We start from the raw sequence: 18,885 nt of genomic DNA, 5'->3' as shown, positions 1-18,885 counted from the left end.
GCATCCCTATTTTTAGTTTTTAAAGTTTATTTATTTTGAGAGAGACAGAGACAGCGCAAGTGGGGGAGGGGCAGGGATAGAGAGAGAGGGAGAGAGAGAATTCCAAGCAGGCTCCACACTGCCAGCACAGAGCCTGATGAAGGGTTCGAACCCACGAACCAGGAGATCATGACCTAAGCCGAAACCAAGAGTCAGAAGCTTAACTGACTCAGCTACCCAGGCATCCCTCTCTGTTGCATTTTAATAGGGAGAATTTCATCTCATTATGAAAAATAATGGTTTGTGGTTTTGAAGACAACGTAGAAATGTGTAAAAATGGTTTACCTAATATTAATTTAAAAATTAGTTGTCAAATTATATGTGTGCTATAACTGGAATTGTTAAAGAACAATGTGCAGAAAGAAGTCTAGAAGAAAAAACATGAAGCCTATAAAAGTTGTGCTACATTGGTAAGATAAATAGGGATTTCTTGTTTTACTTCCCCATTGTTGATTAAAAAAATTTTTTTTACATTTATTTATTTTTGAGAGAGAGAGAGAGACAGAGCACAAGTTGGGGAGGGGCAGAGATGAAAGGAGACACAGAATCCGAAGCAGGTTCCAGGCTCCGAGCTGTCAGCACAGAGCCCGATGTGGGGCTAGAACTCACCGACCGTGAGATCATGACCTGAGCCGAGGTCGGACGCCTAACCGACTGAGCCACCCAGGCGCCCCCCCGTTGTTGATCTTAAAGTTTATTACTTGTAGTATGTTTGGATAATGATTAGAAATTTACAGGCTTACACATTCTTCCCTCTTCGTCCCTCTTTCTGAATGTAGCTTCCAAGGGGGGCACCTGCATGGCACAGTCGGTTAAGTGTCCAACCTCGGCTCAGGTCATGATCTCACGGTCAGTGGATTTGAGCCCCGCATCAGGCTCTGTGCTGACAGCTCAGAGCCTGGAGCCTGCTTCGGATTCTGTGTCTCCCTCTCTCTCCCTCTGTCTCTCTCTCTCTATGCCCCTCCCCAGCTCATGTTCTCTCCCTCAAAAATAAACGGACATTAAAAGAACTAAAGGAAAAAAAAAAAGACTTGAATGTCACTTCCAGGGGACCAGCTTGTATCCAAGAGCACACGCAGTCTCACCTTTACAGGGTGGTGTGTTACATTCAAGGGACATGGTCCTAAAGAACTTCTGAACTTCACAATTTACCTAACTTAAGATTTGAAGAAATGTTGGACTATTTCTGTTCACCAGCTAATCCAGCACTCTCGAGTAGCAATGGCATAAATCTAGTTCCCATGAGCCCACCAGCTTTGAGACTACACAATTGTTAACTCTTTTGAATTAAAGGGATTGATACTGTTTCCATTTTGCACATAAAGGGAGACTTTATTAATATTTTTAGAATGAATCCATATTTCAAACTCACTCCTGTCTTGCACAGATTTCGTTTAAATGCTCATTACTTGCTCCAAGTTGATATATTTCTAGGCTACTAGAGATAGAATGATCTCAAAGGGCATAGCTTAAACCCAACTCCAGCATGTCATCCACCCTCTACCAGGGATGGATGTTCAACTCAACAAATGTTTTGTTGAGTACTTACTTTGAGTCAGGTACTATCAACATGAGTGACAGGATTCTCTGTTCTGAAAGCATTCACATTCCAATGCCTTCTTAAATGCCCATTTAGTCAACACATGCTTTTTACTGACCATCTTCTTTGTGTTAAATCCTATGCGCTAAAAGAATGGAATATTTTTAAAGATTTTATTTATTTATTTTAAGCAATCTCTACACCTGACATGGGGATTGAACTCATGACCCTGAGATCAAAAGTCATGTGCTCTGCCAACTGAGCCAGCCAGGTGCTCCAAAGAATTGAATATTTTATATCCCAGCTGTTTAGATCCTGGACCCTGCTTGGGTTCCAACCTAACCCTGCCATGTCCCAGCTGAACGATTTAACTCTTTTTGTGTCTCAGTTTCCTCCTCTGTAACTGATGGTAGTAAAATGACTTACCTTTCAGAGTGGTTGGGAGCATGTAATGAGTTAGTATGTGAGAGGCTGGCAGGAACTTGGTGAACACGCAATCCATGCAGGGTGTGGTTATTTTCAGAGATTACCATTAGAGAGCCCTTATGAGACACTTGCCTTTTCCCCAAGGCCCCAGACTTGTCTTGGGGTTTCCAGAGTACACAAGGATTCTCAACAGGGAGTGGCTTTCTTTCCCAAGGTGCGCTGACACTTGCATAGGCTCAGGGCTAGCACAGCCTGATCTTTAACACTGTAAATCACAAACAATGTCCTGGTTAGAGCCACGATACCAGTAAGAGCTGCTTACAACATGTGGGGTCTTGTGTAAAACATCTACTGTGTGTTACCCCCCAACATCAGCCTAGGAGGGAGGTACTGTCATAACCCCACTTCCCAGATGAAGAAATAGAGGGTCCACACAACTACACAGAACATTCTCCAAAACTCATGTGTGGAAGACGCAGATTCAGGCAGCATGCATCTTAACTGAGATGTTGAATTGATCCTCACTAGACACAAATTCTTCGTCTACCAATTTGTGCATGCAAAGGCCTGAAAATCAGGAAGGATAACAGCTTTATTTTTTTTAATCTGTATAATTATTACTGGGAACAGGCACTGCTAAACACATCACAAATATTAACTGGTTTAGGTATCATTAGTAAGTCCACTTTACAGATGCGGAAACGGAGACACAGGGAAGTTAAATAACTTGACCAGGGTTGCATAGGTAGGGATGGTGGGACCAAGGCTCACACCCAGGCCTCTGTGCTGTGCCTTCTTACAGATAAGGATAAGCAGATGGCCTTCTATGAACTTTGGCTTTGTTAATTCACCGTCAAATAAAAACAAATCCCGATTTACTAAGGAGAGGTTTTATTTGAAAGGGTTATTGCAGGGGGATAGGACGGGTGTCATATGGGGAATACTCTGACCATAGGTCTGCAAGTATCTCAAGGGTTGGACCAAAAACAGAATGTTGCTTTTAGAGGGGGCAGTAAACACGTGCAGATGGCTCCAGGTGAGGGGCATTGCATGCAGGCTGTGACCAGACAGTAGATGAAAGGAGGTTTTCTCCTGAGACCAGCCTATTCTCAGGAGTGGCTGCCTACTGGGTCAGGCTGGGGGTGGGCCAGGGCCCAGGGAAAGAAGAGAATCTGCACCAAAGGTTGGTTAACAAGCACTTTTTTCCAATGATTCGCTGGTGACAGGCCATCCAGCTAATTATTTATGAAGCAATGGAGGGCCTGGGTCTGGCCCTGTCACAGGTAAGCCAGGGGAGCATCCATGAGTGTTACCCAGGTCACAGGGGGCAGGTGACCTCTTTGCACTAAGCTGTCTCCTAAGAAACAAAGAGAGGGGGTGATTCTGTTTGCTGTTTTCCAGAATCACAGGGCCTGGCAAAGTTCAACACGCCATCACTCCATTTGCCTCCAGCACAGACACACCTCCTTTGACCTCACTTGGCTTTGTTGTGCTTCGCAGACAATGCGATTTTTACAGACTGAAGGTTTGTGGCAACCCTGTGTTGAGCAAGTCTATTGACGCCATTTTTCCAACAGCATCTGCTCACTTCATGTCTGTGTGACACATTCTGGTAATTCTCACAGTATTCCGAACTTTTTCTTTACTATTATATTTGTGATGGTGACCTGTGATCAGTGATCTGTGACATTACTATTGTCATTGTTTTGGGGCGCCATGAAGCGTGCCCATAGAAGATAGCAAACTTAATCAGCCCTTCCCTCGTCTCCCTCTGCCCTCGGGCCTCCCTGTTCCCTGAGACTCAGCAGTATTGAAATTAGGCCAGTTAGGAACCATACTCTGGCCTCTAAGGGTGCAAGTGACAGGAAGAGTCCCTTGTCTCTCACTTTAAGTCAAAAGCTAGAAGTGACTACGCTCAGGGAGTAGGGCATGTTGAAAGCGGAGATAGGCCGGAGCCAGGCCTCTTGCGTCATTTAGCCAAGCTGTGAGTGCAAAGGGAAAGTTCCCGAAGGAGATCAAAAGGGCTCCTCCAGCGGACACGCAAATGCAAAGAGAGTGAGAGGCCTTACTGCTGATGTGGAGAAGGTTTCAGCGGTCTGGATAGAAGAGCAAACATTCTCTTAAGCCAAAGCCTAATCCAGAGCAAAGTGCTAACTCTCTCCAGTTCCATGGAGGCTGAGAGGCGAAGAAGCTGCACAAGAAAAGCTTGAAATTGGCAGATACTGGTTTGTGAGGCGCAAAGGAAAGAGGCTGTCGTCCTAACCTCAAAGTCCAAGGTGAAGCAGCAGGTACTGTTGCAGAAGCTGCAGCAAAGTATTTAGAGGTGAAATACTGAATACTGAAATAGTGAAAATGGCTACACTGACCAATAGATTTTCACTCAACAACAAGACGTTCAAAGCTAGAGAAGAGAAATCAATGCCTGGCTTCAGAGGTTCAAAGAAGGGGCTCATTCTCTTCGTAGGGGCTAATGTAGCTGGTGACTTTGAATTGAAGCCAGTGCTCACTCACCACTCTGAAAAGGCTTGAGCCCTTAAGAGTTATGCTAAACCTGCTCTACTTGTGCTCTGTGAATGGAACAACAAAGCCTGGCTGACAGCACATCTGTTTGCCTAATATTTTAAGCCCAGTATTGAGACTCACTGCTCAGGGGGAAAAAAAAATTTTCTTTCAAAATATCAGTGCTCACTGACAATGCATCTAGTCACCCAAGGGTGCTGATGGGGGTGGTACAATGAGATGAATGTTGTCTTCATGCCTGCTAACGTAACATCCATTCTTCAGCCCGTGGATAGAGAAGTAATTTTGAATTTCAAGTCTTATTATTTAAGAAATAAATTTTGTAAGGCTAGAGATGCCATAAAAAGTGATTCCTCCGATGCATCTGGGCAAAGTCAATTGGAAACCTTCTGGAAAGGATTCACCATTCTGGATGCTGTTAAGGACATTTGTGATTCATGGGAAGAGGTGAAAATATCAGCATTAACAAGAGTCTGGAAGAAGTTGATTCCAACCCTTATGGATGGATGACTTTGAGGCTGTCCAGACTCGAGTGGAGGAAGTCACCACAGATGTAGTGGAAATAGCAGGAGAACCAGAATTAACAGTGGAGCCTGGGACATCTGGGTGGCTCAATCGGTTGAACGTCTAGCTTTGGCTCAGGTCATGATCTCGCCGTTCGTGAGTTCGAACCCCACTGCTGTCATCAGACTCACTGCTGTCAGTGCATAGCCCACTTTGGATCCTCTGTCTCCCCCTCTCTCTGCCCCTCCCTGGCTTGTGCTTTCTCTTTCTCTCAAAAATAAATAAACATTAAAAAAAAAACAACAACACGTGGAGCCTAAAGGTGGGACTGAATTGCTGCCTTCTCATGATAAAACTTTTAATGCATGAGAAGTTGCATCTTATGGATGACCGAAGAAAGTAGTGGCCTTTGTGAAAGTGGTTTCCACTCCTGGTGAAGATGATTGAAATGACAAGAGAGGATTTAGCAGATAAACTGAGTTGTCAAAGCAGCAGCAGGATTTGAGAAGAATTAACTCCAATTTGAAAAAAGATCTCCTGTGGGTAAAATGCTATCACACAACATCACATGAAACAGAGAAATCACTCTCTAAAGGAAGAGTCAATCGATGTGGCAAGCTTTACCGTTGTCTTAAGAAACTGCCACCGCCACCCCAACCTTCAGCAACCACCACTCCACTTGGTGAGCAGCTGTCAGCATCCAGGCAAGACCCTCCACCAGCAAAAAGCCCAGATGATGGTTAGCATTTTTTAGCAATAAAGTATTTCTTAAATATATTATTTTTAACATTTATTTATTTAATTTTGAGACGGAGAACGAGAGAGAGAGAGCGACCAGGGGAGTGACAGAGAGAGTGGGAGAGAGAGAATCCCAGGCAGGCTCCACGCTATCAGCACAGAGCCCAATGTGGGGCTTGAATCACTCACGAACTGTGAGATCATGACGTGAGCCAAAATCAAGAGTTGACACTTAACTGACTGAGCCACCCAGGTGCCCCAACAATAAAGTATTTTTTAATTAAGGTATGTACATTGTTTTTTAGGCCTAATGCTATTGTACATTTAATAGGCTACAGTATAGTGTAAACATAACTTTTATATATGCTGGGAAACCAAAACATTCATTTGACTTGCTTTATTGTGGCAGTCTGGAACTGAACCTGCAAAATCTCTGAAGTTTGCCTGTATCTTCCACATGCCAGGCTCTTCCTAGGAACTTTCTAGAGAGTTAGGTCCTGGATTCAGGAAGCTAGTCAAAGTTACGACCTTCAGGGGGTGCGTGGCTGGCTCCATCCATCAGTAGAGCATGTGACTCTTGATCTCAGGGTCGTGAGTTCAAGCTCCACATTGGGCATGGAGCCTACTTAATAAATTAAAATTTTTTAAAAAGACGCTACTTTCAAAAATATCTTCCAGATTGTTCTCTACTCAGAGAAAATGTAGTCAGGATCAACACATCTCTTTCTTCTCTCACTTAGCATAAAGTTTTCAAGATTCACCATTGCTGTACTGTGTAACAGAACTTTATTTCCTTCTATGGCTGAATCATATTTCATTGGATGGATACACCATGTTGTGTTTATGTATCCGTCTGTTGGTAGACTTTTGGGTGGACAACCTTTCTCACCCTCCTCTGCACATGCCCTGGCTGGGTGTTTCTTTGCTGCATGGAACCCGGGGCCACGGCTTTCATCTCTGCACTGCAGAACGATTCTTTCTGTGCAGGGAAGGAACATGCTGACATCCTAATATGACAGAAACCTGTCAGGAGAACTGGAAGCTCGAAAATTCATGGCCTCAATATGCCCAGCTGCGTCGACCATGAGGCAGAAGCACGGGGTTTGGTGTATCACAAATGGGAGGGGCCCTCCGTGGACACATGGCTTTGCCCGCCAGAGCAGGTGTAACCCAGCTCCAGACCCATTCTTCGTGCCAATCGGGTTCTAAGTTAGTTACTTGCAGGTTGATCATACCCTTCCTTGCTGGATCACACGAGGACCATTCTGGACTTGGCTTCCCCACACTTCCCCTCTCTTCTTAAACAGATACAGGAGAAGGTGGCTGGTCCAGGATAACGAAGAGGCATGGGCTTGGATTTAGGCCCCAGCAGAGAGTCTAAGTCTATCCCTACTATCTCTGTAATGCTGGCCCCTCTCCTTTTCAGTTTTCCCATGTGTAGAATGGGAAAGGTAATCTCACCTGTTGACATTTGGAGAATAATTTTGCAAGACAGTACTGGTCACCAGTGACATGTGGGGTTTCCGGGGTGGTGTAGGGATTTGCGTGCTTGGCACGTATCTGTGGCACTTGGCACTGTCCAGGAGCTAGTTCCAGCATAGTTGACTGAGAAGTTGAATTTGTCCAGCTGCAGGGCAAAGCCACATTCACTGGGCTCACAAAACTGGTACACACATATATTATTACATGTTGAAGAGCCATGATTCTAATGTGCTCATTTACACCAAGATGGACATCTGTCACCTGGCTCAGATGCTTCTATCTGTCTCCATTGTTACTGTCTCTTCCTCTGGGCAGGCCCTGGTGGTGACGCTTACACAGAGGCCTGTCTCCTGAGCATAGATGCACATGGACATACAAGAAGCAAAAGTTAAATGCAATCAGCATTATTTATAGTAGTCGATACATGGAAGCAACCCAAGTGTCCGCTGACAGATGAAAGGAAAGGGGTGCCCGGGTGGTTCAGTTGGTTAAGCATCCGACTTGGGCTCAGGTCATGATCTCACTGCTTATGAGTTCGAGCCCCGCATCATGCTCTTTGCTGAGAGCTCAGAGACTGGAGCCTGCTTCAGATTCTGTGTCTCTCACTCTCTTTCCCCCCCCCCTCCACTTGTGCTTTGTCTCTCTGTCTCAAAAATAAAGACATTAAAAATATTTAAAAAAATAGATGAATGAATAAAGAAGATGTGGTGCACATGCGTGCACACACACACACACACACACACACACACACAGAGAATATTATTCAGCCATAAAAAAGAATGAGACCTTGCCATTTGCAACAACATGGATGGACCTAAAGGTATTATCCTAAGTGAAAAAAGTCAGGAAGACAAATACCTTATGATTTTACTTGTATGTGGAATCTAAAACAAAACAAATAAAAAAAATCAGAAACAGATCCATAAATAGAGAACAAAGTAGCGGTTGCTAGGGGGAGGGGGCTAGGGGCTGGGCAAAATGGGTGAAGAGCAGTGAGAGATACAGGCTTCCAGTTATGCAACGAATAAATAAGTCACAGGGATGAAAGGGACAGCATGGGGAATATAGTCATAGTATTGTAAGAGTGATGTATGGGGACAGATAGTAGCTACACTTGTGCTGAACACAATATAATGTGTAAACTTGTCAGATCGCTAATTTGCACTTCGGAAACTAATGTCACATTGTGTGAGCCATACTCAAGCAATAAATAAATAAACAAAGAAACAAATAAATAAATAAGACAAAAGGACAGAAAAACAGGCATTCACATGCCTTGCTGATAAATGTGAAGGACTAAAATCTATGACCATTTTAAACGTGTCTATCTTTGACCCAGAAAGTCTCAGTGTCTGTCCTAGAGAACAAATACATACATTCAGAGACACATAAGTGATGCTCTTTTCAGCACTGTACATGAGAGCAAAAGAAGGAATTAACCTAAATGTCCATGAATAGGAAAATGATTCTATAACTTTTGGTGCTTATGATGGAATATGACACAGCAATTTTATTTTATTTTTAAAAAAATTTTTTTCAACGTTTATTTATTTTTGGGACAGAGAGAGACAGAGCATGAACGGGCGAGGGGCAGAGAGAGAGAGGGAGACACAGAATCGGAAACAGGCTCCAGGCTCTAAGCCATCAGCCCAGAGCCCAACGCGGGGCTCGAACTCACGGACCGCGAGATCGTGACCTGGCTGAGGTCGGACGCTTAACCGACTGCGCCACCCAGGAGCCCCATGACACAGCAATTTTAAAAGATGGGGTAGAGCTATATCAACTGACATGGATATTCCTCCAAGATACTTTTTAAAAATATTTTTATTTACTTTTGAGAGACAGAGAGATACAGAGCGCTAACGGGGGAGGGGCAGAGAGAGGAAGACAGAATCCGAAGCAGGCTCCAGGCTCTGAGCTGTCAGCACAGAGCCCGACGTGGGGCTCAAACCCACAAACCATGAGATCGTGACCTGAGTCGAAGTTGGACGCTCAACCGACTGAGCCACCCAGGCAGCACTCCAAGATGTTTTGTTAAGCAAAATGCTACATTCACCCATTTTGTCCAACCCACCACCCCCCGCCCCTCTGACAACCATCAGTTTGTTCTCTGTATTTATAGGTCTGATTCTGCCTTTTGTTAGTTTATTCATTTGTTTGGTTTTTTAGGTCTCACTTAGGAGTGAAATTACATGGTATTTGTCTTTCTTAGTGTGACTGATTTCACTGGGCATCATACCTTCTAGGTCCATCCGTATTGTCTCAAATGGCAGGATTTCATTCTTTTTTTTTAGGACTGTATAATATTCTTGTGTGTGTGTGTGTGTGTGTGTGTGTGTGTGTGTGTATAAAACACATTTTCCTTATCCGTTAATCTATTGATGGACACTTAAGTAGCTTCCATTTCTTGGCTGTTATAAACAATGCTGCAATAAAAATAAGGATCCACGTATCCTTACAAAGTAGTGTTTTTGTTTTCTTTGGGTAAATACCCAATAGTGGAATTACTGCATCATATGGTATTTCTATTTTTAATGTTTTGAGCAACCTCCATGCTGTTTTCCACAGTGGCTGCACCAGTTTGCGTTCATGACAACAGTTCACAAGTGTTCCTTCTTCTCCACATCCTCGCCAACACTTACTTCTTGTCATTTTGATTGTAGCCATTTTAACTGGTGTGAGAGGATATCTCATGGTGGTTTTGACTTGCATTTCCCTGGCACTTAGTGATACTGAACATCTTCTCATGTGTATGTTGGCCATTTGTATGTCTTCTTTGGGAAAATGTCTATTCAGTGCCTCAGCCCATTTTTGAATTAGATTGTTTGATTTTTTTTTTTTTTTTTTTGGTGTTGAGTTTGTCCTTTCACCGTCTAATGGTGATCATCCTCTTCTTAGGGACAGTGACACTTCTGTTCAGATTCCAGGAAGGTTTTGTTAGCTTGGAAGTAAGATGTCTTTTCCGGTCACTGACACATTGATCCTTGAGTTAACTGTCAGCGTGCTCTCTGATTTCTCATATTTTCCAGTTCTTAGGTAGATGCCTGACTATAGCCCCTGACTGCTGATAAGAGGGATCCCTCAAGGTTTACAGGAAAGATCACCTGACCCAGCCAGTGTGAAGACTATGTCTCACCTTTAGAGTTCTGGAGGCACACTGACTGTTGGGTGTTTATTCTGCTGTGGCCCAACAGGTGATTTTATGTGCATGTTGCCTTCATTCAGACCTTCAGATATCTATCACTTGTGGGCATAAAACCATTTTTCAAGGGTCCATAATATCCTGCAGACTGGTTTGGATAAACTCCCACCTCAAAGTATGAGGGGTATTTTCCATATTATTTGTCACCCATTTATTTCCACAAAGTGATGCACTTAGGGCCTTCTATCTGGTTTCTGTTGCACGTATCCTTCTAGGGTTGATGTCTATTCAACAACTTGGGAGAAGGCCATCATGGGGGAAAAAGTTCTGAGGAGATGAGCAGTGCAGATGGCTATGAGCCATCATCTTTCATAACCTAGAAGGGACTGGGAAGCTTCTTGTTCCTGACTTCTGTCCACAGGGACGCAGGATCTGACATTTTGTTACATCTCTAAAACCCAAAACCGACCCTAAGGTATTAGCTTGTAATGAATTATTCACTGAAGATTTTATGGAGTGATGGAAGCTACATCAAATATGACACAACAGAGATTAATAGAAAAATTTCCATGATGTGTCTTTATTTTCCCTCCTAAGTTATGTGGCCACCAGCCACTCCTGGACCATCCCTCCGTCAGAAATTCCCCTTTCACTTAAGCCCCCACTCCAAATTTTACCTAACTTTTCTTCTTTTTATACAGAGAAATGCATCTGTTTTGGCTTGTCTGTGCATTTTTCCACTTAGCAGATAAAGAAACTTCCTCAAGTGCCACCCTCTCCAGAAAACGTGGACAATCATACCTAGCATGGAATGTTTTCCTCATTAAGTGACTTCTCCTGCCACCTGAGTCTGAGCCCACTTTGTCTTGCCTTCATCCCTTGCAGGTGGTGATTCTGGATTTGGCCACGCCCTGTCCAAATATCTGGATGAGCTTGGCTTCACGGTATTTGTCGGAGTTCTGAATGAAAAGGGACCAGGAGCAGAGGAACTGCGAAGAACCTGCTCCAAGCGCGTCTCCGTGCTCCAGATGGACATCACCAACCCGCAGCAGATAAAAGACGCCCACAGCAAAGTGGTGGAAAAGGTGCAGAACAGAGGTACTGCGACCCACCCCTCCTAGCGAGTGACCCACTCTGGTTCCAGCCTCGAATTACCACTGCCCTCTAGTCCATTCTGGCTGCTGACCACATCTGAGGGTGTGAGCACCTGTCACATGCCACGGCCTCTCGCAGACACAAAGATGGTATGAATGGGTCAGCAGTCCATCCTCACAGAACTTGAATTCTTGAACCCATTTGCCCAACATCCGCTTGGTCACCCTCCCATTACTTACCCTCATGCCCGCGTTTCCCGTTGCTTTCCTCCCAACAATATTAACATGTGTTAGGCTTAAAAAAAAAAAAAGTAACAATTACTGTCTTCCTTTAGTCACAGCCCTTCTTCTTCCCCTTCCTTCATGGCCGAGCTCTTTGGAACCCTGCTGTCCTGTTTTTAACTTGTTCACCTTCAATCCTGTGTTGGCTTACTGGTCTGGCTGAGCTAATAAGTGTCATCCTGGACACCTAGCTGTTTATCTCTCTGCACTATTTTATTTTTTAATTAAAAAATTTTTAATCTTTATTTTTGAGAGACAAAGAGAACAAGCGTGTGAGCAGGGGATGGGCAGAGAGAGAGGGAGAGAGAGAATTCCAAGCAGGCTCTGCACTGTCAGCATAGAGCCAGATGCAGGGCTCCAACCCACGAACCACGAGATCGTGACCTGGGCTGAAACCAAGAGTCAGAAACTTAACTGACTGAGCCACCCAGGCACCCCCCCACCTTTGTTTTTTTTTAAATTTTAATAATCCCTTTTACTTAACCCAGTATATCTACAACATTAATATTTCAATATGTAATCAATACAAAGGTTATTAGTGAAGTATTTCACATTTTTTTAACTAAATCTTTGAAATCTGGTGTGTATTTTATACTTACAGCTCAACTCAATTTAGAGGCTAAATTTTCAATGGTTAAAGTGAAATATAGTCCTACCAAAACCACAAAGCTGTATTTATTTTTATTTATTTATTTAATTTAAATCCAAGTTAGTTAACATAGAGCTACAGTATTATAAATGTGCTGACCACCCTCCCTTGTCTTGGCTTTGAGGTCTCCAGCTTTCCTATTGCTTCCCTAGTTCTCTGATTTTTTGTTGTTGTTGTTGTTTTTTATTTTGCTTCTCCTGCCTGAACCCCTTCTTCCATCCCCCCATAGAATGTGAATGTTTCTGCGGGCTTCATCCACAAACTTCCCATTCCATGTTTCCTGGGCTAAGCTGTTCTGTCCCTGTGCTACTCAGCTGCATATTACAATCACCTGGCGAGTGTTCGAAAATACCCATGCTTGGGCCCAGAATGGCCTACATAAGTTGGAGGCCCCAGGGCAAAATTAAAATGATGTAAGGCCCCTTGTTTCAGAAATGATGAAGACTTTAAGATGATGCTAGCAGAGAATTGAAACAAGCAGGAAGATCAGAAGCACAGGGCCCTGTGTGACTGCACAGGTGGTACACCCATGATGCCCACCCAGCCTGGGAACCCTTCTCCTAACCAATCAGATCGGTGTCTACAGGCAAGTATTCAGCTGTCCTTCAACAAAGGGGCTGCTACTGTTGCTAGCCTGTTGCTACGAATGTCAGCGGCAAAGAAGATCCCACTCGGGGGTCCCAGGCCTCAGTATATTTGAAAGCTCCCTAGGTGATACTAAGGTTCTGCCAGAGCTGAGAAACACTGAGACGTATGCCAGTCACTTCCAAGTGTATTACCAGCCTAGTCCCCTTCTCAACATCTCGACCTATATGTATATAAAACCGTCTGCCTGACATCCCGCCTCCCTTTAAAACCTGACCTCATTATCTTTTCCCCTGTTGCCTGTCTGCAAATGCGCTTACCCTCCTTCATTCCATAGCTCAGAAGTTGGCAATGGCACGAAGTCAGTCATCCAAGACAGCAGCCTGGGGGTCACTTAGACCTGCAGCTTACCCTCAGTCCCTAAATCCTATTTGTCCCGAGTCCTTCAGTTCTACGTCCTAGATCTTCCTCACCCCAGCCCTATTCTCTCATCTCCAGGCGGTGAGGCTTAGCAAGGCTTCACCTTCCACCTGGGCCTCCACGATCTTCCTTGTGATGGGGCTCCCTCCCCATTACTTTCCAAATGGGCAGTGATCTTTACAATGTGCTCCTTCTAACGCCACCCATCTCTTATAGACCCTTGGATGTACAGGGCCTCCGTGTCTTGGGTCCCTCCCATGAGCCAGGCCTGTGGGAGGTGTCTTGCTCAGTCTCACTGAATGGTTCAGTGGGTCTCTATCTGCCACCAAATACAATCTAAACCCCTTCACAAGAGTTTGAAAGCTCTCAGGGTAATGGCCGCTGACAAACCCTTAATCTGCAATACCTATTGGCCCACTCGGTAAATTCTGATCAGTTTCCAGAGTAGAATATGTGAAATGTACCATATCTTTGTACATGCAGCTTCCTCTTACCAAAATTTCCCTCTTGCCTCTGCTCCCTTTTTCTAAGACTCTTGATTTGTCCAACTGCAGACTCTACTCCCACAGGAGGCCTGGCTCAAACATAACATCTCGCGCATGATCTTCCTGTTGATCCAAGTGACACCATTCACTTTGTCTTCTGGACGCTCACTTGTTATACCTTGCACACACCTGCATTACTGATTATAAATATCTGTCCATCTCCTGCTCCTCACCACCAGGTTCCTTGAGAATCACAACCATGTTCCCAGGAGGATTCGTTCAGACGCCAGTGGCACAAACCCAGGTCGAAACTGCTAACGTATAAAGGAATGTATGTGCATAATTGAAATGACAGGTTAGCTTCAGGTGTGTTGGATCTTTAAACAATGTCATCAGGGCTCAGTCTCTGTTTCTTACCCTGCTCTCTCCCTGGTTGGCTTCACGTTGGGGCTTTGCATGGAGGCCTCAAGCACTTGCAGCTTATATCCTCTTTACTGCTGACATTTTCAGCATAAAAAGAGTAATATTATCTGCTTCATTTGGCAGTTGAAGATGTAGTTATATAGGAAGCACTTAGAAGAGTCCCCGACATGAGGAAGGCATTCAGTACGGGCTCCTGTTTTCCATTCATTCAACACTAAGCAGAGTCCCTGGCGTATAATAAATATTCAGCAAACATCTAAGAAGTGAGAGGAGGAAAGAAAAATAGACTTTTTGTTATTAGGAATTAATTTTCAGCAAGTTTAGCAATGTGTGGTCGTTTTCTAGAAAAGTAGTCTTCCTGGCCTGCTCTTTTGTGGTCTCAGAGATTTGAGCTTATCCCTCTTAAGAAAGGGACTTCATGGTGTCTTATTCAATAAGATATTCGATACAGACCCTTCTAGTGAGGCCCAGAGGGGCAGTATTAACCATACTGAAGGATAAAGCAATGGGCTATAGATATGGAAATACTACACCAGCATCCAGGGATGCTGAAGGGGTGTGGGGGAATACACTTCCCAATGAGCGAGCCCATGGTATTTTGTGGCCAGAATTCTGGAGAGCCACCCTCTTCTGAAGCAGAATTATCAGTATGCCTTCTGTCCGCTTTCCTTGAGGTCTCTCTCAACCTCAGCCTCTGGACTCAAAGAGGAAGTGAAGCAGTGAAACACAGAATTTAAAATCACCAAGAAGGAGGTTTCCTGAAGAACCCTCTGGGAACTGTAGACAAATGAGAAAATGTCAGCTCCTGTAAGAGAGCTGTCACTGTGCTGTGTTCCTACACAGCACATTATTATATAAGTAAATATTACTTATTTTAAAGTTAATACTACCCATAGGTATAGTGGGCTTATCAGCCATCTTAAAATTCTATGGCAGGAGTTGGCAAACTATGGCCCTGTTCTGTTTTGTTTTATATTTTATTTTGAAAAAATTGTAGATTCATAGGAAGTTGCAAATAAATGTCAGGCAGAGCCTGTGTGTGTTTTGCCAAGCCTCTCCCAGTGTTAACATCTTACATAACTACAGTACAATATCAAAACCAGGAAATTGGCATTGGTGTAAGCCACAGAGCTTATATTTCACCAGCTATACATATAAGCATGTGTGTGTGCACGCGTGCACATGCGTGTGTAGCTTTGTATGAGAGCATCATAATCAAAACACAGAACTATTCCATGACCACCAGGCTCTCTCATGCCACATTTTTAAATTTTTTTTTCAACGTTTTTTATTTATTTTTGGGACAGAGAGAGACAGAGCATGAACGGGGGAGGGGCAGAGAGAGAGGGAGACACAGAATCGGAAACAGGCTCCAGGCTCTGAGCCATCAGCCCAGAGCCTGACGCGGGGCTCGAACTCCCGGACCGCAAGATCGTGACCTGGCTGAAGTTGGACGCTTAACCGACTGCGCCACCCAGGCGCCCCATCATGCCACGTTTTTAGAGCCATATTCTCATCTGTCACTCCTGGCGATCACAAATCTCTTCTCTCTCTAACTTTGTCATTTAAAGAACATTATATAGATCTGCCACCTGTTTTTGCACAGCCTCTGAGCTAAGGAAGTTTTCATAGTTTTAAATGGTTGAAAAAATCAGAAGAAGAAGATTATTTTGACAAATGAAAATGATATGGAATTCAAATGTCAATGTCCATAAACGCAGCTTTAGCGTGGCCCTGCCCCCATTCGTTTACAGAAGAAGTCTGCGTCTGCTCTTACCCTATAGCATAGCTGAAACAGTAGTGCTCACACAGAACTGTTCACTATCTGGCCTTTTTTAGAAAAAGTTTGGCGACCCCAATTCTAGTGCCTTCTCAAGCTGCTGCGTGTTGCCTGCCCAAGGTGTACATCAGGCTGAATGAATTCAGCAGAGGCGTCCCCTCCACCATCACCATCCTCATAATAGCTGTTGAGCTCTTACTACGTCAGGCATCATCTCAATTAGGGCTCCCAATCACGACTGTGTATAAATGTCAGACCCCCAGCTCAGGTGTGTGAGAAATGTAGCATTGTTTTCTGCGACTCGACTCTGTATTTGGGCCATCTCTCTGCCGTGTGGCAAAAACCATTTCAATTGGAACTTCACCTCGTTTCCCCAGGGTAGCATCTAAATTCCTGGGGAGGAGACGTTTCTTCTTTGATTGTCAATGCTTCACGCTGACCCCTGCTGAGGCGTCCGACAATCTGTCCAGTCCTTGCACAAGTTGGCTGCCACTTACCTTCTTGATGCCATCCAAAAGGCATCATTAGGGCTGGACTTCCTGCCATTTGTGTCTCTGAGGCTCCTTCGACTTCTCTACGTAACACAGGTTCTCACACTTGAGATCACTTGGACGGTATGGTCTGTCACCAGAAGCTGAGCTTCAACAACAACTTCTGCTTGCTAGTTTCTGATCTGGCAGGGCTGAAGTGGGGTTCCAGGATCTGCATTTCTAACAAGTTCCCATTTGTGCTGGACCACATCTTGAGAGCCACTGTTGTAAACCAGGCTGAGGCTCAGGGAACTCAGAGAATAAACATACCCCAGGTTCTGTCATCTCTGTTTCTCCCAGGTAAAGAGGAACCAGGTCACTCACTTCTGCTATAGAGCCCGCCTCCTAAAAGACATTTGGACTTCTTGGATTACTTCTTTCCCACCATTTAGGGCAGTGGTTCCCAAGCTTGCTTGTACATTGGAATCCCCAGGAGAATTTTTGAAACTATCAGTGTCAGGGCCCCTTCTCTTCCCTATCCCAGAATTTCTGATGTAATTGGCTGGGATGTGGCTGGACACTGGGGTTTTAAAAAGTGCTCCCCCCACCCCCAGGTGATCCTAATGTGCAGTCAAGGTGGCAAACCACCACTTGGGAACAGGGCTTCTCCAAGTGTGGTCCAGACCTGCATCAGCACCACCTGGGAGGTCGTTAGAAATGTAGATTCTCAAGCTCCATCCCAGACACCCCCAAATGGGATTCCCTGGAGGTGGGCCCAGCGGTCTGTTTGTACAAGCCCTCTGGGTGATTCTGATGCAATCAATAGGATTAGGCTGGGTGGGGAAGGGACTAGGGCTCAGAGATTCTGCCATCTTCTTAGCTCTCGACACTTCTCTAGCTGTCTCATTTCCCTGGATTAGGGGATCTCTTCTAGTTTAGGGAAAAGGGAAGACAGGCTTCTATATCATCCTTCATGGTCCTAAGGATGTTCTACTGTCTCTACACACTCCTTTGAGGGAGAAACATGAGGTAGGCCCTTATTACTATCCCCCTTGCTGCTGCTTCCCTCTGCGGATACAGCAAATATCTAGCTGCTTGGATGTAGGAAAGTGTTAGAAGGAGAAGGAAATACCTCCAAAAAAACCTTGCTTAATATTTCAAATCTACTCACTACACGACCCTCCGCCCCCACCCCAAAGGAGGTGGTTTTAGGTATTCGAGGAGACTGAGGTCTGAGTTTGAGTGATCTGCCTGGATCCTAAACTTGAAAGGGGACTTTTAGACTCTGGAGCTTTAAGTGTTAAAAATCCTCCTGCTCTCCAGCATCATGAGACATCAAACTCATTCCTTTCTGTCCTCAGGACTGTGGGCTGTGGTCAACAATGCTGGGATCATTGGCTTACCAGCGGACGGGGAGCTCATTCCCATGACTAACTACAAACAATGCATGGCCGTGAACTTCTTTGGGGCCGTGGAGGTCACAAAGGTATTTTTGCCTCTTCTTAGGAAATCCAAGGGGAGGCTGGTGAACATCAGCAGCATGGCAGGTGAGTTGGCCTTTCCCCACAAGGTTGTACGGTGCCTGTTGTGCAAGATGTGGCTTGTTGCATTCTTTGTGGACCAAAGAAGAAAGCAGGACAGGCTTCTGCAGGGCTGGTTCGAGGTTAGTCAAATTGTATGTTTACCGTTCATCTTAACACAATAAAACCTTCCCTTTCAAATCCTTTCATGTACAAACGCTTACCTCTTATGTCATCTACTCATTACTGGGGATTTAGGTTTTACATATCTTCATAACACATAAGCTTCCTAGATTTGGACAGGAAACCCGGCATACAGTTACTGGTAATCTGTTTTGAACTGGGCACATTCGTAAGATGAGTGGGCAAATGTCCCCACTGTTGGCACTGATGGAGCTCCACATCTCTGTTGGCTGCCCAATGGTATTTTCCATAAGATCCTTCCCAATATTTTGCAATCTCAAGGCAGTTGGGTCAGGGTGTGACATTTGATGACTCACTTTTTTTCCATTTCAAAGAACAGATAGTCAACAACTTGAGCGCAGGGTTTAACAAACTCCCTTTCATAAACAAGCCCATGTATGTGATATCACATCCTTTCTTCTAGGACAGCCATTTCCTTTCCTTTCCTTTCCTTCTCTTCTTTCCTTCTTCCTCTTTCTTTCTTTCTTTTTCCTTCTTTCTTTCTTTCTTTCTTTCTTTCTTTCTTTCTTTCTTTCTTTCTTTCTCTTTCTCCCCTTCTCTCTCTCTCTTTTTTTTAAAGTAGGCTCCACACTCAGCTCAGAG

The 18,885-nt window shown here is 44.5% G+C and overlaps 1 protein-coding gene across 1 annotated transcript in view; it reads left to right on the top strand.

Annotated features, from left to right (window-relative positions):
- HSD17B2 (hydroxysteroid 17-beta dehydrogenase 2) overlaps positions 1–18,885 on the top strand; it is a 91,380-nt gene that overhangs the window by 37,993 nt on the left and 34,502 nt on the right. Inside the window, exons 2-3 of the mRNA XM_047835826.1 lie at positions 11,277–11,489; positions 17,941–18,126. Of these exons, the coding sequence (XP_047691782.1) occupies positions 11,277–11,489; positions 17,941–18,126 (399 nt within the window). The remainder of the gene's footprint in view (positions 1–11,276; positions 11,490–17,940; positions 18,127–18,885) is intronic.

The sequence above is a fragment of the Prionailurus viverrinus genome, chromosome E2 (genome assembly GCF_022837055.1).
Source record: "Prionailurus viverrinus isolate Anna chromosome E2, UM_Priviv_1.0, whole genome shotgun sequence".
NCBI classification, from domain to species: domain Eukaryota; kingdom Metazoa; phylum Chordata; class Mammalia; order Carnivora; family Felidae; genus Prionailurus; species Prionailurus viverrinus.
The sequence above is the reverse complement of the archived record's forward strand: the minus strand, read 5'-3'. Positions and strand labels throughout refer to the sequence as shown.